Source organism: Nelusetta ayraudi, unplaced genomic scaffold (genome assembly GCF_046127955.1).
Source record: "Nelusetta ayraudi isolate G7.1 ecotype Tasmania unplaced genomic scaffold, CSIRO-AGI_Nayr_v1 ptg000001l, whole genome shotgun sequence".
NCBI lineage: Eukaryota > Metazoa > Chordata > Actinopteri > Tetraodontiformes > Monacanthidae > Nelusetta > Nelusetta ayraudi.
Genome location: NW_027466051.1, coordinates 1548022 through 1566441, shown reverse-complemented (window position 1 = coordinate 1566441; position 18420 = coordinate 1548022). Strand labels below are relative to the sequence as shown.

The window sequence follows — 18420 nt, the reverse complement described above, 5'->3', positions numbered from 1 at the left end:
GTACACAAGAATTGAGAGGAACAAGTCAGTGCTGCAAGTCAGCAAATTAAAGGTGGAAAGACTGATTGATTCACAAATGAAAAATAAAAAGAAATCTCCTGAAGCAACAAAGAATTCAATCAATAAATCAATCAATCAATCAATCAGTCAATCAATTTGTATATGTAAATCATATCCTAAGCTGTCTCAAAGCACTATCAGCAATCTAAAGGAGAACGAGCAGATCCCTCCAGAGCAACAATCCATCATCTTGTCATCTAGAATGCATCTTCGGAAAAAGCAGTCACATCTCGCTTGAAGGGTGTGAATGAATGTGACTCTTCTCGCCATGAAGTGCAACAACAACAACAACTAATTGAACGAGGGCTTCAGATGGAAACGGCCTTTTGCTGATAAGCCATTATGAGTTCTGTTAGTTGTTCCTTACTGAGCAAAAAAAACCGAACGTAATAAATAATAATAATAATAATAAATAAACTTTTATTTGTACAGCGCTAAATCACAGCCAAAGGCGTCTCAAAGCGCTTTATACAATCAGAGAGAACCAACTGGGCCCCCGGAGCAAGCAAGATGCGACAGTGGCTGGGAAAAACTCCCCTGTGGGAAGAAACCTAGGGCAGAACCAGACTCCAGAGGGCCATCATCTGCCTATGAGTAGTTGGGGTGAAGTAGAAAGATAGAGGAGAGCCAGAGAAAGAGAGAAAGGAGCAGAGTGAGCCAGGGTGGCAGACAGGACAGAGTGAAAAACAGATACACCAACCAGGCAAAACGGATATAAACACAAAGAATAGGAACTAATTCAAGGCTGCTGTCCATGTGGAGTGTAAGTGTCCATGCTTTGGAAGGCAAGAGCCTAGCTCGATGGACAATCTGCCGATAGGACTAGTCCAGGTCTTAAGCGTGGTGGTGGGATGAAGCGATGAAAGCAAGACCCCCAGGACAGCACAATCCAGCTCCTGGCGCAGTGGTCATCACCTGCCGGGGACACAGAGACTGCGGCAGTATCATGCATATCGAGCATACTGTACAAAGCATAATGAGAGCTTGGACAGAGTGGATAGAGTAAAAGATTGGATAGAGTAAAAGATTGATTGGGTGAGGAGAGTGATAAAGGCTCCGCCTGCACAGAGCAACGATCCCTGTAACGGGAGCGAAAGATCTCCCTCCACGGCGTAAGCCTACAGCAGCTTAACTGACAGTGGATGGAGTCTAACTATAAGCTTTAAGAAAAAGGAAAGTCTTAAGTCTACTCCTAAATAAACTAACTGTGTCTGCCCCCCTCACCGAGGCTGGAAGATGGTTCCAAAATAGAGGTGCCAGGAAACTGAAACACCTACCTCCTGACCTAACTCTAGAAATTTTTGGGATACCTAAAAGACCTGAATCCTCAGAGCGAAGGGCTCTTGGAGGATGATAAAGTTCAATGAGTTCCCTAATATAAGAAGGAGCCTGAGAATGAAGAGCTTTGTAAGTTAAAACTAGAATCTTAAATTCAATTCTAAATTTGACAGGCAGCCAATGCAAGGAAGCTAAGATTGGAGTAATATGCTGTCTCCTTTTAGTTCCGGTTAACAATCGTGCCGCAGAGTTTTGGATTAACTGTAATGTCCTAAGGGATGAATTTGGGCATCCTGCTAGTACCGAGTGACAGTAATCTAGCCTAGACGTAACAAAAGCATGGATTATTTTTTCCGCATCTTTGAAGGACAAAAAACTTCGAATTTTGGCAATGTTTCTGAAGTGGAAGAAAGCTGACCTCCCTACATTCTGTATATGAGAATTAAAGGTCAGGTCCTGATCAAAAGTGACTCCTAGGTTCCGCACGGTAGAACTGGGTGTAGTACCAAATAGACCACTTTGTCCATCAAAAACTCTGTCCCTACTCTCTCGCGATCCAAATATAATGACCTCAGTTTTGTCGGAATTAAGCAACAGGAAATTCTGTGTCATCCAAGTTCTGACATCACGAAGACAAGATTCCAATTTGGCCAACTGATGAGCCTCGTTTGCCTTCAAAGAAAAGTACAACTGTGTGTCATCTGCGTGGCACAGAGTCTGTGGTAGCTGCTGCTGCTGCTGTCATCACCACCTCTGGTCATTCATGCTGCTTGTTATATTTCTGAAGATCAAAATTGTGTTTTCTTTTTCAAGCAGATCCCTTCATCTTTTCCACTGAACCTGGACTTCCCAGCTTCAAGTTGGCAAATGATCAAGTTTTGCACCTTTTGGACTTTGACAGCAGCCATTCTTTTTTCCATTAAGGCCAAAAATATCTGCGCTCTTGAGTTCCTGGAAGACTTGTTGCTCTCTTGCGTAGTTATCTCTCTGGAGCTTATTGATCTGGAGGCTTGTTTGGGGTCAAAGAGGTGGGTCTCCTTTTCATTTCCTCGCAACTTGTTTGGCCATGATACAACTGATCTGCTGCTGTCGGTACAAATTAGAGAAAAAAGAAAAGGAAAAGACAGCGAGGATGGGAACAGAGAGCAGAAAACTTCATGACGCTTTTAGGTCTATGCATGAAGGACAGTGTGTAGGCACACACACATTGTCATCAGAGACAGACACACACATCCTGATTGTTTCCCAGGTGACCGCCATTGTTGCATGAATGAAACACATTAACATGACAAAAAACAAAAAAAACAAAACTGCACATGCTGCACTGCTGGGAAAAAGAATTTAATTTTTTGTTTAAAAAAAAATGTTCTGGCTGTGAAATAAAAGAAACTGAAGCCAATTAAATTTGAGGGCCTGTTGAGTTCAAAATACAAAAAAAGGAACATTCAAGGTTCTTTATCTTCATTATTGTTGGTGTCTGATGCAACAAGCGAGCACAAGGACACGTGCAAAACCATACCGTTAACAGTGCACCACTCGTGAAACAACAAAGTAACAGCAGCAATCTGGAGAGAAGTGCTGCGTGCCATGGTTCGCTGCTGAAGGAGATAGAAGGAAGGAAGAAAGGAAAGACTGGCTTTCCATCTGCTAATGGTCAGAGAGAGAGAGAGAGAGAAGTCAAAAGTGAAGAAGCAGAAATAGACACATGACCTTGTTGTGAAAATGGTTTTACAGAGTTGTCATATTGTGTTTTTTATTTTTTATTCAATGTTCATTCTCATATATTTCTATTTTTTTCCCCACACGTGTGTAGCCTCAAATGTTGAAGGTCCCTCATCCATATATTTCCATTACATCACAGAATCCATTTGGGAGCAGCTTCTGGTGACTGATTAATTCATTAAAGCCAGAAAACAACATGCTTAGCCTTACTGTTTACAGCCTGCTAACTGCGGCTCGCAGAGACGCCCACTTAAATAACAAAGACATTTATATGAAACATTTATGAAAAATATAATAAGCCATTGGGGGAAAAATACTTACAGAGAAAATATTAGAAAATGTTAATAAAGTGCAGCCTGGTGCCAGTCTTCGAAATGTTGTGACTGTGTGATTTTCTTATTGCAGAGGACGGATGCTGTTTGATTGTCAGCAAAGGTGTGTGTGTGTTTATTGTATGTCAGAGGAGGAGGCGTGCATGCGTGTGTGTATGTGTGTGTATGTGGTGGGGTGGGGGTATAGGGGGCTTGTGAGTGTTTCCCGACAGGGGAGCGACTGCTTTTACAGCTCCGGGGAAGACGCTGTTTTCTGTTTGCGCTAATGCACCTCCACTCTATCCTGATAGAGGGTGATGTACAAGCAGTGCGTTGACAGGGGCGGATGGGAAGGTGGAATCTGTCGCAGTGCGTCTGGCCTTCTGGACTTCGTTCAGCATGAACTGACTCCAGATCTGGTGGACCACAATCCATACTGTCCAAGTCCTTCCTGTTCAGTGGTCAAGGACAAACTTTTCTCATTTTTGCAGAGCTCAGAGACAGCACAGAGACGCTGATTATTGTTTCAAAGGAAAAATGAAAAACACAGCTGAAGATGATTTTGGATGAATGTGGAGAATACTAGGGAAAGTGTACGAGATAAATCACCCGATTAACAAACTGTTGGCAGCAGGTCAGGAAAGAAATGATTATACTGAAAAGGCACACGAAAAGAAAGAAATTCTCTTCAGCTGCATTTCCTTAGTATATAGAGTACATATGTGTGTGTGTGTGTGTGTGTGTGTGTGTGTGTGTTTGTGTGTGTGTATGTTTCTACCTACTGATCTGGACTCCCTTGAATCTTTTGTGAAGCCTACTGCTACCAATCTAGGGGTGAAAATCGACTCTGACCTAAAGATGGACAAACAGATGAACTCTGTAATGGGAAAGAGCTTTTTCCAGCTTCGGGGGTTGTCTAAGGTTAAACCTTTATTTTTTTTATTATTGTGTTCTGTTTTTGAAACTATTACACATGCTTTTTTGACATCCTGCCTTGACTATTTGAAGTCCTTGTATGTTGGTGTTAGTCATGCCTCCATCTCTTGGTTGGTCCAGAACGCTTCTGCTCGTCTTCTAACCGGTACATGGAAGCAAGAGCACATCACCCCTGTACTGGCCTCCCTCCATTGGCTTCCTGTCGACTTTAGGATTGATTTTTAAATTTGATTTCTTGCTTTTAAGTGCCTACACGGCCTGGCACCCACCTGCCTCTCCGACCTGCGGTAACCCTATGTTCCTTCAAGGTCCTTTAGGTCCTCCGATCACCTTCTCCTGGCTGTTCCTAGCTGTGGAACAAGCTGCCTCTCTGCATGTTAGACAAGCCCGCACTCTGCAGGTGTTCATTCATGCCAAAAGATATACTTTTATTCTTTGGCTTTAAATACATAGCATGAGTGACTGCTCTTTTTTGTGTGTTACACCATGTATGTTTTTACAATATTTGTTTGTTGCTTGTTGTGACCTGTACTGCCAGTTCTCCTTGGATAGCCACCTTGCTGTGGTGGAGAACCTTGCGTGTTCCAGGGAACCTAAGAGCGATGCAGTCGGGAGCTTAGTTCAGTGGCGGAAAGGTCGAGGGGGAGGTTTTAGACAAAGAGCGATCCAAAACAAGACCACGACGGCGGAGTGGGCGGATGATGGCGGCAGAGAAGCTCCACAACGGCCACAGAGGAGGAAGAAGGCTGCGGCAAGGATGGGCACCCAATTGTGTTGGTCCCCAATGCCTTTGGATCCTGTCCTTCTCTTTCTTAAGGACAGTGTGGTGGCTGCTCTTGCACCACTCTCCCCACTTTAAAAGATTCCACGCACAGGCGTTTTCCTGAAGGAGCAACCATTACCCAACCCCCTCTACAAGTCCTATTGCGATCAGGAAATGGTGACGGGAGCAGGAAAGTGAAGTCTGGGAGCTTCTAGCCATGCACTGGCACAGAGGCGGTGGGTGCCTGTTTCAGTCGCCTTGCTCTCGGACTGAGGCAATGAGAGCATCTCGGCAGCAGCACCCATGTCTGAGCAGCCATATTGAGGACCCACTCTGCTCACCCCACATGGCGAAGGGGCTAGAAAAGATGCCCAAAAAATAGCCTGACTCTCACAACCCGACTGGATTACCGCGCCAAGTGGATTTAGCTCATAGCGGTCGAAAAACAAAAACAATGAATTTTGGAGCCTGGAACGTAAGTACACTCATGGACAGTGCAACCAGCAATCGTTCAGAAAGAAGATCTGCAACTAATTTCCAGGGAGCTGAGAAGGTGGAATATCAACATTGCTGCCCTGTCTGAAACCTGTCAGGCCGAGGAGGGGTAACTAAAGGAGGAGAAAGGGGGATATACCTTCTTCTGTAAGGGAAAAGCAAGGGAATCGCACTAATATCCCAGCAAAGTTTTGGTGACCGGGGGCGTGGGGGGAATCGGTTACGCTAAAGTCCTGCCAACGTTTCGTCGAGGGGGGTGTGGGGGATTTTCGAAGATACTTCCCAAGGAAGTATCTTTGTGACTCTCTCTCTAACTAGTTTCGCAATCAACGGGTAGATCGCTTGATTTATGACTGGCCTCACGCCGGCCGGACAGAAAGAGACATGCAGGGCGTCGGATGTGGCCCGCGGGCCATGCTTTGCCCAGGTTTCCCATAGACTATGTCATTGTCAGGGCTAGAGATCATAAAGATGTTAGACTCACCAGGGCCATGACCCGTGCAGACGACTGTTAGACAGGCCATCGCCTCATTCGCTCTACAATGAACATCAAGTTGCGGCAGTGGAGGACACAAAGGAGACTACGCCGCCTTAAATTTAACAGCAATTGCCTTGGACAGATGGACATGGTGCAACTAAACAAAAGGCAGGCCCACGCTAAGGCAAAGGCACTTGTCCAGAGCAGAGTGAGAGAGCTGAAAAAACAATGCTGGATGGAGAAGGCCTTGGAAATCCAGAGGTGTCGCTGTCAGCGTTTTGAAGGAAGCCAACATCCCCAGCATCACCACAACCATCATCCGGCACCAGCTGCGATGGATAGGACATGTCATCCGCATTGTCCATCTCCGGCCTCCTGAAGCAATTGCTGTATGGCCAAGGAAGGCAGAAAAATAGGTGCAAAGATAACATCAAAACTCACCTGAGAAAGTGCCACTTCAGCCTCAACACCTGCGAGGAGGCTGCCCTCCAGAGAGGCATGTAGAGCAGGATGGTCCATGAAGGCTCAGCACAACTAGAAAGGGACGTCCACAGTGCCGCAAATACAAAGAGGCAACTGAGAAAGGAGAGACCTACCACCAAGATGGCTCCTTACACCACCCCCATGACAATCATTCACATATGCACCCACTGCAATAGAGACTGTTGATCAAGGATTGGCCTGTTCAAGCACCTGAAGATCACCACAGATGAGCAGACCCACCGACAGGAGGACAATCATACTCGCTTCGAATGATCGCCGAAGATGATGAGGATGACTGCACTTTGGTTCAATTCTGTTGTCTTTTAAGTGTGCTATATAAATAAAGTGGTATGGTATGGTATGGCTTTTTATCTAGATAGAGGAAAGACAAGACGCTCAGAGAGAGTCGCAGCAAATTCCAGCTGACTTGGGCATGAAGAAGAAGGGGGAGGGGGAGACGGAAGAACTGCCTCAGCCCCACTACAATACATGTGCAGGGGGGAAAGACTAAATGAAGAGGAAGTGAGAATTGGTTTAGCACATCATTAGAAGTGAATGTGCCAGAAGATTTTTTTTAACAGTAGTGATGGTTTTACCCTGCTCAGTTTTTAATATATATTTTTTTTAAGTAACTACAAAGACTCTTGTCAGAGGACAGAGTGCTGCATTAGTTGAAAAAACCTTATAACAAACATACAGTGGGGGAAAAAAAAAAAATCAGATTTTTTTTGTTGTTGTCGCTTTGCTTTCCAGAATTATATGTAATACGTCCTATATCTAGTACAATTTTTCACTTCAAAAAATTTAACGCAACTTGAATTTGCATGAACTTTACACTCAAAGCAAAAAGGTTTGATTACTGGCTGCATGTCGCTGTGACTGAAAATGCTGCTTATGCAATTGTCTGCACCTGATACGGATCTCCCGGAGCAGCCGGAATAGCGGAATAGATTAAGAAAATATGAGCCGTGCCTTGGCAGGCATGGCAACACTCATGGAAAAAAACACGTATGTGATAACAGCATTGATGTAAGTGAAATAGAATTGCACCATAATTTCCACTTAGATGGGGGCGTTTTTTCTTCTTTTTTTTTTCTCTTTGTAGTTGTAGCGGAGGAAAACACAGAGCGAGAGAGGTCAGACAATGAGGAGGGGATGGTGCTGATGTCAAGCTGTGCTAAAATCTCGCTGGACACCCTGATGTCAGTTGGAAAGATTGTTGCATTTCAACAGCAGGAGAAAGCACTGGGTGGCTGAGGGCCACACTTCAGGTGTGTTTTTTCCCCTCTTCTCTTTTAAGTGTAAAGGCAGCTGTTCAGTTGTTGGAGTCTGTCAGTGGGGAAACTGCAGTGTTCACACTGTGTGAAGCTCAATCTAGTGTTTTGTCTTTTCCTCTCCATTGAAATTCAAATCGTTCACAATACAGAATTGCACAATACAAGCCTACAATTTGAGCGCGCAACCCCTACAGTTATCTGCATCCATTTCCAGCACGATGGCCACAAACGTTTCTTCAAAGACTGACAATGCACACGCACATCCCCAGCCTCATCTCCGTGAACAGATCCTTGGATGTCTTTGTGTTGAAAAAGAGCGCGGGAGGTGCTGACGTCACTATGGCCGGAATCAGCGACTGATTATTGTGTGGAGATCGTCACTCAACAAGTGTGTCAACTGTGGATGCGTTTATCATCCTTGAAGATGTGGAGCTGTTTAGAAGTCATGTTTAAGGTCTTGAAATTTTTTTTATGATTGTTTGAAGATTGTACTTTATTAAGTGAGGACATTTATCCAGTAAAGTGTTGGATCTTTATGGCAGACTGTGGAAGATGCTAAGAGTTTTTTTGTTTTGTTTTGTTTTGTCTTTTTGAAGAGCGCCTGCGTTGCACACTCCGGTACAGCAGGTGGCAGTACCGTACCAACTTCTTCCAGCGTCGCTCAGCAGTAATGGCTACAATTACATCATAGAGCGTTTTTTATATACTTCACCAAACCCAGCAACTCTTCGTTTTATTTTCTTTTTTAATTTTTTACTCGTGCCGCATAAGTTTGTGTTCGTGTGTTGCCAATGACAGACGTGTGCACAAAACACAGACGTCTAGCCTGGCGGAATTTGCGGGAGAGTAGAAGAAGATTGGAGAAGTTCCTCCATGGTGACGGGGGGACGCGGGAGTGGTCGCTGTGTGCAAAGTTAGACGACACCATATGGGAGGTTTCAAAATAAACATGTGATGTGAATTCGAATAACACACATGTGTGTTTAACAAATGCTTCTTTCGGTGCCAGTCGGCGCTTGCAAACATGCCGTCACTCGCAAACGGTGACGATGGCTGGCTCCGTTTAGCTAGCCGATAGATGCTAACGCCAGCTAGCGGTTTCAGTCTCTAGGAGGCGAGTTGTTTCTTCGCTGAAGGTGAACGATGTGGAGACGAGGCGGTCGAAGCGCAGCTCTGGACAGGGCCCAGGCACTGCTGTCCTCACGGGGGAACGGCAGGGGAGACGGCGAGTCGGCGCAGTGCTTTCTGCAGGAAGAAACATGGCAACAAACGGTGAGTTTTAAACTTTAGAACTGCGGTGGCGGTGGTGAAGAAACTGGTCGCGTTAAATCTGGAGCTTGTTGATTTGTTTGTTTTAGAACGCCAGATCCGCCCCCTCGAACACACACACTTTGCCGTCCGATGTCAGTGACCTGTCCTCTGTGAGCTCAGCTTCGGATCACGGCGCGGTAGGGAAGATCCAGGAACGGCCCGCGGGTTCCCCAAAGGTAAATACCTCCACAACTGGATAATCGTTCCAGTGTCTTCTTCATGGGGTACTGACATTAGTTTCCCTCCAGCATCTCAGACCTCAGAGCTCTCTGGCTGGAGGACTAGGTGATGGAGGAGGAGGAACAGGAGGAAGCAGGTTCTTGAAGAAGAAGGCTCTACCAACTGATGCCCTCAGCAGCAGAAGCAGCCAGTTTGTCAGCAAGGGTCAGCTGAAGCAGGAACAGCCACCACCGCCTCACCTCCGTGGCTCCCAGACTGCTGCTCTCAGCCGACTGGCTGATCTAGAAAGTCGCATTCGTGGTCGCAAGCCGGCGGGGCAAGTACTGAAACCTGCCTCAGACCTCATGCTCTCACCAGCACCATCATCACCGGCACCAGCTGCAGCAGCACAGCCACTCGGACCATCAGCTGCTGCTGCTGCTGCTCAGCCTTTGGGGCTGTCACCACCATCCAGTGACGAGCAGAGCCTGAAGGGGAAACGTTTCCTCAAGTCAAACAGAGCTCCAGGTGTGAAGGCCGGTCAACCTGCTGGTCCAGGTGTCGGTATGGGTCCCAGACCCGGAGCTGCTGATGGTGCACAGCCTTCAGCGAGCACAGAGATGAGATGGTTGACTGGTGTCAGTTTGGAAAGTGATGAAGAGGACATGAAGAAGCTGCTTGGAGACTCTCTGGATTCTGTCAACAGCTATTTCACACATGCAAGACCCAAATCCTCCAAAACAGCTCATGAGGTACCTTCATACTGTACAGCACAGGGTCTGTTTGCATGTTCATCACTGGAAAGATTCATTCCGTAACAGAAAATCAGAATAATTTCACTCATGCCCCAAGAAAAAGTGCTACAGAGTTGTTTTTTCTGGGTTATGACTACGATTTTGGATTCTCACAATTAAATGTAAACTTCTGAAGCACCTCTCTTTTTTTTACCCTGTCCGTCTTCTAGATGAAGAGCAGACACAGCCGCAGTGTCTCCACCACACCTCACCCACCTGCTGCCATCCCTCCGTCTCCCCCGTCCTCCCCCTCTGTTCCCACACCCCGCTCCCCTGCCTCCCCTTTCAGATTCACGGGTCACACTCAGGCCCAATTCAGCTCCTCGACTTTCTCCCCACCCCCCTCCTCTCCCCACGCCTCCCCATCACCTGCGGGAAGTCCACAGCGCCCCCTGTCATCTATGTCAAGCAACAGCGTCATCCTTTCCCTGGCAGAGCTCTTCCCCGTCGGAAGCCAAGAGCCCCGCAGTGACACCAGTTTAGCTTCTGCCGACGGTGAGACAAGTCGGATTAACTGGGGAAACTGTTGTGTGAAATTAGCTGTTTTTGTTCATTTAACCTGTTTTCATCCTGTGCTCCGTCTCTCATGCATCCTAGCTGGACAGACAGGTACACAAATATTTCATTCGCCGTCAGAGTTTGGTTCTGGAAATGTTTTTACACAGCTTTTTGGAGCGGGAAGGAATGTAAAGCCTCAAACCAACTGGATGCATCTGAGCCCATAGATTGTTTAACTTCAAGACAGCAAAAACTGACTTTCTGGTTCCTGACTATTACTCCAATTTTCTTTAATTTAAGACAGTTTTTTTGATTACGTTAGGCAGATTGTACATTTAATGAATCGTAAAAAGTATTCTGAAACATAACATTTTGAACAAGGAGCCTTTGAAATTAGATTTTTAGAAAAGCGCTACATAAGTACAGTCCATTTACCATTTTAATCTCACATTCTGATGCTTTTTGAAGCACTGATGAAAAGCAGTTTGATGTCTCACTTCACTAACACCCCTGGGTTTCTGCAGACTTCAAGATAAACGCCTTGACATTAGACGACCTGGTTCCTGTCAAACTCACCTCGACTGAGGAAACGCCAGACAAGGAGGTGAGTCAGTGAGGACGCGCTGAAGCTTTCTGCACTCAGAGGAAAACTTGATTTTTGCATTTCATTTGTAAAACCTAATTAAATTTCTTTGATGCATCGTCAACCTCGCGCAAATCTGTGTAGTTATTCACCATTTATTATCATATCTAATCAAAACTCAAGTGTTTTTTTTTTTTATTCATTTCTGTTCTGGATTCTCAAGCAGGGAGAACAAAAATCTGCCTCCCACAGTCGAGCAATTCAGCAGCATCATCAACAGCAGCTCAGGCACGACAACAACCAGCACGAGGCGCCAGACTATGAAAGTGACTTTGAAAGCGAGAGCAGGAGGACTGACGTGAAGGAGGTCCAGTTGTCTGAGTGTCGACTGGGACAAAGCGACGATGAGGAAGAGGAGGCGGAACCAGTATCTGAGGTCATGGAAGAGGTGTCCAACGTTTCCCGTGGAAGTGAAGACGTGGTTTACTCCGACACCTTCTCAGAAGTAAGCAGCTCCTACACGTCGCGGTCCTCGGACCACAGCGGAGGGAGATCCAGCAGGGCGTCCAGGTCATGTGACGGCCGTTTGGAGAGACGGGATTCGGCTCGCAAGGTTTTCAAAGACGCTGTGGTTCAGACTCAGCTGGCGCCGCCCACTTACAGCTGGACTGCAGGTCGACGCACATCTCAGGAAAAGTCATCATCAGCAATCGAGAAGGCACCAGGCCACCGTGGCTGCAGCTCCTCTGCTCTGTTTCTCCTCTGCTTGCAGGTTTGTCCCCTGCTGGAGGTGAGGCCTTCCCAGATCCGACGCCAGTCATCACACACCTGAGCGCAAAGACGGTGGAAGGTACAAGACAACCTCTTGGTCTGCAGCGAGGAACGTCGTCCGGTAAAAAAAACAAAAACAAATCAATAAATCCACACGTCTGGTTCTTTTCGTTCGCATGCTCCTCTCTCAGCCATTGGCTCCTTCAACCCGTCCGCATTTGTGCTGACCGAGCTACTGAAGCAACAGCTGGCAGCGACTAAGCGCTTTATCGAGAGCAACAGGCAGCTTCACGATAGCCTGCTGAGGAGCCTGGAGCCGCCAAACTACAGGTACACCACGCTGGAGGACACCCGTGAGGTGAGCGCTTTGACAAGGTCTTTATTTTAAGCATTCTCTAACTTGCAACTTCATAACATGGCGCCATCTACTGGCCACTGCACAGCCCTGCTTGTTAGCCTCATATCAGTTGGTGGAAAATGTGCAGACCTGCCCACCATCCCCACCCCCGCCCCCCCTCTGCTTTTTCCCCTCTGCTTTTTCTTTTTGAGGTAATCCAATCAGTGTCATGAGGAACAGAAAGCAGGCGTCCTTCCGCTCTGAGCTGCGTGCAGAGCAGGACGACAGCAGGCTGGATTCTGATGTTTTCTTCTTCTTCTTGTCTATACAGCTGATCAGGAAGCACCGACGGACGGTGCGGGGACTGGATGAATGAGGAGCTGCAGTGAAGAGACAATGTGAACTGACAGCTGCGAGCAAGCAAGAGACACTTAACGTAGTTGTTTTTTATGAAGAGGATATTTTTTATTAAAAAAATAAAATCATTTTTCTACTCTGGAGTCATGTTGGTTATTGTTTTGTAAAATCACAGTGACATTTTAACATAACATTTCTTGTCTGTCACTTTTCAAATGATTACCTCGATGATAAAATCCCTGAGAGAGACTTCCCGGACCCTGAGTGTAGTCGGTGTTTAGCTTTGTGTAGTTGTCTGATATTTATTCACTGTGCAATAATTAAGATTAGAGACAGAGTCCTGTGAAGTAACAAAATGTTTATTTTAAAAAAAGAGCACAGACGCAGATTCTTTAACCACAGTAAAATGGAAATGATCTAATGACCAGTGCAGCATTTGATATTTGACAAACTTTGACGGGGAGTTTCGGGGGGGACATTTAGAACTAATGATGGTGAGGTTGAAGGCACAATTCTTGCAGTACTGCGAGCCGTTAGTAGGGGTCGTTGAAAGGATAATGAGGATGTCCGGCATCCCTGGGAACGCGCTTCCCGTCCACCTGCAAACAATCAAAACTGCAATGAGTCTGAAGGTTCTGGATTTAGTTAGTGAGTTGACAATATTCACTGTGCAAAATCTGACATCAAACAATAGTTCTCTCGTTTATTAATTGTAAAAACCAAATATTTTTGGTTTTCCTTTTTTTAATACATGCATGATTTTTGCATTAATCCACCAAGAAGTGACTGGTGAAATGTAATTTTCATTTTTTAGATGAAATTGTGTCATATGAATTGTTACACGGCAAGAGAGAAACAGCCAATGAGGTTTACTCACGTCTATCATGGGGACGATGTAGCGCCAGTCTTTGTTCAGCGAGGTCACGCTCTTCATCTCCTCCACATCGAGAGTGAAGTCGAAGATCTGGCAAATAAGCAACTTTTCATGAGAGCCTGTTTGTTTATGGCACAAACGCTGGTATGGTGAAACTGTAATGTTTCATAAACAACCATGTTGTGTAGAATTCCCGCCGCTGATTTGACTCACCTGTATGTTCTCTTTAATGCGAGACTCGGTCACACTCTTTGGAATCGTAACGACTCCTCGCTGTGTCTGCCACCTTCAGGTACAACCGTTTGGAAAAGGTTTAGTAATCCAGTTTTCTTCACAGGATTCCCACTAAAAATGACTTCTACCCCAACAAATAGACCATAACAATAAGACTAAAAAAATCACCTCAGGATAATCTGAGCGGGAGACTTTTTGTATTTCTCTGCCAGGCTGATGACGGCAGGCTCCTGCAGTAGAACAGGCTCGTCCGGATGTTTCCAGGCCCGGTCAGGAGACCCTAAAGGGCTATAGGCCGTCATCACCAGGCCTCGGTCCCGGCAGTGGGCCAGCAGCTCCACCTGAGCCAGGTAGGGGTGTCCTTCCACCTGCCAGATCCAGCAAGGCATCACAAAACCAAACGTGCCCGCACCACACACACGCAAACACAAAAAAACGGCGTCGCACCTGCAGCACGGTGGGCTTGATGCTGGCCACAGACAGGACGTCGTCGATCTGCCGGCTGTTGAAGTTGGACAGGCCGATGGATCTGACCAAGCCTTTCTCCACCAGCTTCTCCATGGCTGACCAGGTCAGCTTGTAGTCGATGTTGTCGTACAGCAGGGCACCGTCCTCCTTTCTGGGGAAGGGAACATCCCCTTGTCTGGAGAGGGAAGAAAGTGGAAATTATATTTTTTTTTAAAAAAAGGAAAATTTAATCTGCCGAGCTTCATGTGTGGGACACGGTTGCACTCACTGGAAGGCGTAGGGCCAGTGGATGAGGTAGAGGTCCAGGTACTCCAACTTCAGGTCCTTCAGGGTCTTCAGGAGTGACGGCTCCACGTCCTCCGCGTGATGCTTTGTGTTCCACAGCTTGGATGTGATGAACACGTCCTCCCGTCTCAGGCCCTGACGACCAAATGCATCACAAGCCACCGTATCAATACATTTCATGTTGAACTTGTACAGTGGCTAAGGGGTGAAGAGACGGAAGTCCACCTTCCCCTCGCCGAACTCCTCCTGCAGGGCTTCTCCGATCTCCGCCTCATTGCCGTAGATGGAGGCGCAGTCGATGTGGCGATATCCAGCTTCCAGAGCCCAAGTGACTGCTTGTTTCACCTGTGGACGAGTCACACAACTTGAGAAATAAAAATACTTGCAGCAGTTGTTATTGTAACCATCTGGCACAGAAAACAGTATCTCAGTCGACCCCAATCGCTTTACGAAATGTTTCTCTGTGCATCGTCAGTGTGAAATTGAATGTCGCTTCAGTGTTTTTGGCAGGAAACAGAGGAAATGAGTGCAGCTCGTACCTTTCCTGGTTCACTCTTCCACGTGCCCAGTCCGAGGAGGGGCATCTTGCGCCCCGTGTTGAGAACTGCAAAGTCATTCATGCCTCTTAGCTGCACCTTAACAACAAAGGCAGAGAATATAAATCAGGTTTTTTTTGTGTTTTTTTTTTAACTGCTGTTATTCAAGTAAGATACATCTTAGACGTAACTTGCATTTATAGAGAACCAAGACTAGAAATGCAATAAAGAAGCATCTCTCCTAAAAAAAAACTATTAGTAAATTCAGTAATTCATTAGAATCAATCAAAAAAAAAAAACATCAGGCATTTGTATTTATTGTTATTTCATTTGAGTCATGCCCTGCCTTTAAATATTCTTCCATCTTTGCTCTTTTTATTATTAGAATAACATGATTTCTGCCACTCAGTTGCCTGGTACACGATTTCATTCATTTTGAGCACAAATTACAGGTATTATTATTAGGAACAAATGGTAAAAAAGAAGCAACAGTTTTTTCCCGTACATAGATGCATTTATGGTTCCCGCTAATATGTTCTATATATGCTGCAGTCTATCTAATCTAGTGTTTCTCAACTGGTAGGTTGCGACCCAATAGTGGGTCGCGGCTTTGTGGCCAGCTTCCTCTTTATTTTTTGGAAAATAATAATAATAATAATGATAATAATAATAATAATAATAATAATAATAATAATAATAATAATAATAATCATAATTTAAAAAAACAAAAAACTAGTTTAATTTAAAAAAAAAAAAAAAAAGCATTTTTATTTTTGAGTGCTGCAGAATAAATTTGGGTCTTGACTTTGTGACAAGGGGGAGGGAAAAAAAGTGGGTCCTGAGACTGCACCAGTTGAGAACCACTTATCTAATCAACCCGCGTTAGACACTTCCAGATTTTTCCATAACATCCTGACAGGTCAGGTGATTCGATGGAAAAGTCACGGTCCGAGTCAGAAAGCATATTTAAAAATATACAACAACAACAACAACAACAACAAAAACAACCCCGCACGCAGCAAAAGCTGATCACACAGGTCTACCAAACTCGAGTCAGTTTTGTCAGTAAATAACGCGGTCAAAGAACTGTTCGTGACACCGCAACACCTTCAGTGTGTCCCGGTCCAGTCCGTTCCTGGTTCGTTGTCCCGCTACACTACGCAACACGCTAGCGGTAGTTTTCTCGCAGCCAGTAACCTACCACCACCACCAGTGTGTCTGTTGCCTCCCTCGCGGTTGATCTCTACTCACCCGCCTCCCTGAGTCACAAAACACCCGGCAGAGGAGCAGTTTGAGGGGCTGACACCGGAGCGGCAGCATGTTGGCATCGGTTTGCTTTATTAGATTACATAATGTTAGCCTATTAGCTGCGGCGCTACTCCCACTCTCTCTCTCACACACACACGCACACACAAAGAGACTTACCTTTTTGGAATGTTTTAAAATGAAACGCACGATTTCTCCTCGTCTTTCATTCAATTCTCAACCCAAAGGATGGACTGCCAAGAGTGTGGTGTACTGCCAAGTATTCAAAACAACCACCTCATTTTGGTGACATTCGCTTTTCCGGCAGGATGGACAGTCTGTTTCCGGTTAAAATCCTGACTGTGCACTTTCTGTTAAGAACCCGTACTCTCGGATCACATGCCTGCAGTTCTTTGTTTCGGAAATTTTGTAATGAAAAAAAGAAGAGTAAACAGCTTTGAATAAATGTGTTTTCGCTATAAAAGCGTCCTGTCTGTCCATTATAAATACTAAACAGCAGCAGTGATTAGGACAAAAATTAAGTCTGTTAAAGTAGACTCATAACTTTGAGGTTCATACCTATTCCACACATTTAAAACACAATGACGACGCTGAAGTTGGCATCACATTCGCCGAGGTGCTTCCGCGGTGCTTCTCAGGTTTCGATTCCGCGTTATTATGGAACCCACCGGAGTTCTAGGAAAACACCGCCTCTGCAGCTATAAACCCTGCTCCGCTGCCCCAGTGACGCCCCGTTACGCTAACCTGGCACTTGCTAAAATTGCCCACGCTAATTAAATAAATATGCAACGCTTGCCCTCGACTTGGCCTTGCATAAATGGAATGGAATAATGTACGTGTATGTACTAAAAATGCCTGTCATCCTCAGATTTGGCGGGAAGAAATCTTGCCAGAACGCTTGCATCAATATATCCCACTTACCTGCTTTGAAGGTAGGCTACTCATTCTAGCAAAACTAAAAAAAATCTACACAAAACTGTTCAATTCAAATCAATGTAACACACACACACACACACACACACACACACACACACACACACACACACACACACTTTAAAGGTCACCTATTATACAAATTTTTGGGCTTTTGTATTTGATGTCTGGCCCCTCCAGAGCAGCAACGCACGATTTTCCGCGCTGAAAGCTTTTTAGATGTGCGTATTTCGCGGCTCGTTTACTCGTATTTACTGCATCCCGCGAAAACGCTCGGTTGCACTTCACTCCACCCCCAGCCTTGCCGGTGTACGCCCCCGCCCGGGGTCACACTCTTCGTCGCTGCTGAGCCTCACTTCCTCATTTTGCCGCTGTGGGAGTGAAGAGGAAACGGCAAACTTTATGAAAAAGGCACAATTTAAACACTTACCGTCGTGAAGGCTTCACTCTGTAGCAGCTAACCGGCTAATCCAGCTTCGTACGGACCCAGCGTGGGCGGAGTTATGGCCGCAAGGCGGACCGAAGGTCCCTGGACGTTTTTTTTTGTGCCTTCCGTGTCCCCGGAAATATATTTTACTTTGTGTACTGACCGTGTTTTTGTTTTGTATTTTTGCAAGACATTTTAATAGGGCTTAGAATGATTTGGTTTCATACTGTTGACTTTTATCAAAACACTGTCCTAGCAGAGAAAATATGTACGCTGAAACGATCACTTCAGTCATAGAGTCGTTTATTATTAGACAAGAATATCTGCACAATTTAAGTCTGCACAAAGCAGGAAGAGCTCTATACAACCCATGTTACCATGCTGGCAGCGTGAACATCGCTATAAGGAGTGAAATTGCGAGTCGCTGCCTCTTCAGTTTCGCTGCCAGCGAACACAACACACATAACAAGCAGAGCACGGAGTTAGCGGTGGTGGCTAACAGTTCATCAACACGATGCAGCGGTTGTTCGTTGCAAGTAGTCTTAAAACTAATGTTGCTTGAGGTCACAATACACTCACAGTCCTCATACATGTTTTCAAATATTGCCGTGGCTGACTATTCTCTCGTCGTCCACCAGGGGGCCGAGTCGAGCCCGTCTCACTCCCGTTGCCGACCGGACCGGTGTTCCATCGCATCCGCATTAGGCTGAACAAACCTCCAACATTTTCTCTCTTCGTTCCACTCTGACCGTTGTGGTCCTTGGTGCTTCGGTAGTCACTCTGT

The 18420-nt window shown here is 45.7% G+C and overlaps 3 protein-coding genes across 8 annotated transcripts in view; 1 reads left to right on the top strand and 2 right to left on the bottom strand.

Annotated features, from left to right (window-relative positions):
- The window catches only part of LOC142884522 (4-trimethylaminobutyraldehyde dehydrogenase-like), a 273088-nt gene that overhangs the window by 107969 nt on the left and 146699 nt on the right, over nt 1-18420 (bottom strand). The gene's annotated exons all lie outside the window — the stretch shown is intronic.
- Nucleotides 8615-12756, top strand: cunh19orf44 (chromosome unknown C19orf44 homolog). 2 transcript variants are annotated; one of them, XM_076012422.1, is made up of 9 exons: nt 8615-9075; nt 9162-9290; nt 9363-10025; nt 10238-10562; nt 11090-11169; nt 11375-11822; nt 11921-11998; nt 12111-12277; nt 12588-12756. In XM_076012422.1, the coding sequence occupies exons 1-9, from the start codon at nt 8947-8949 to the stop codon at nt 12630-12632; spliced, it is 2064 nt and encodes a 687-aa protein (XP_075868537.1). In that variant the 5' UTR covers nt 8615-8946; the 3' UTR covers nt 12633-12756. The 2 variants fall into 2 exon arrangements, with proteins under 2 accessions (XP_075868537.1, XP_075868460.1); XM_076012345.1 differs by having other exon boundaries at nt 8616-9075; nt 11372-11822.
- On the bottom strand, nt 12957-16969 carry akr1a1b (aldo-keto reductase family 1, member A1b (aldehyde reductase)). Of its 5 annotated transcripts, XM_076014469.1 has the most exons (11): nt 16835-16945; nt 16436-16528; nt 16262-16345; nt 15014-15109; nt 14700-14819; nt 14458-14609; nt 14169-14364; nt 13890-14089; nt 13701-13773; nt 13491-13577; nt 12957-13212 (listed from the first exon to the last, which is right to left on the bottom strand). In XM_076014469.1, exons 3-11 carry the CDS (start codon nt 16328-16330, stop codon nt 13147-13149), a joined length of 1059 nt encoding a protein of 352 aa, XP_075870584.1. In that variant the 5' UTR covers nt 16331-16345; nt 16436-16528; nt 16835-16945; the 3' UTR covers nt 12957-13146. The 5 variants fall into 5 exon arrangements, with proteins under 5 accessions (XP_075870584.1, XP_075872045.1, XP_075869751.1 ...); XM_076015930.1 differs by lacking the exon at nt 16262-16345 and having other exon boundaries at nt 16835-16943; XM_076013636.1 differs by lacking the exon at nt 16835-16945 and having other exon boundaries at nt 16436-16765.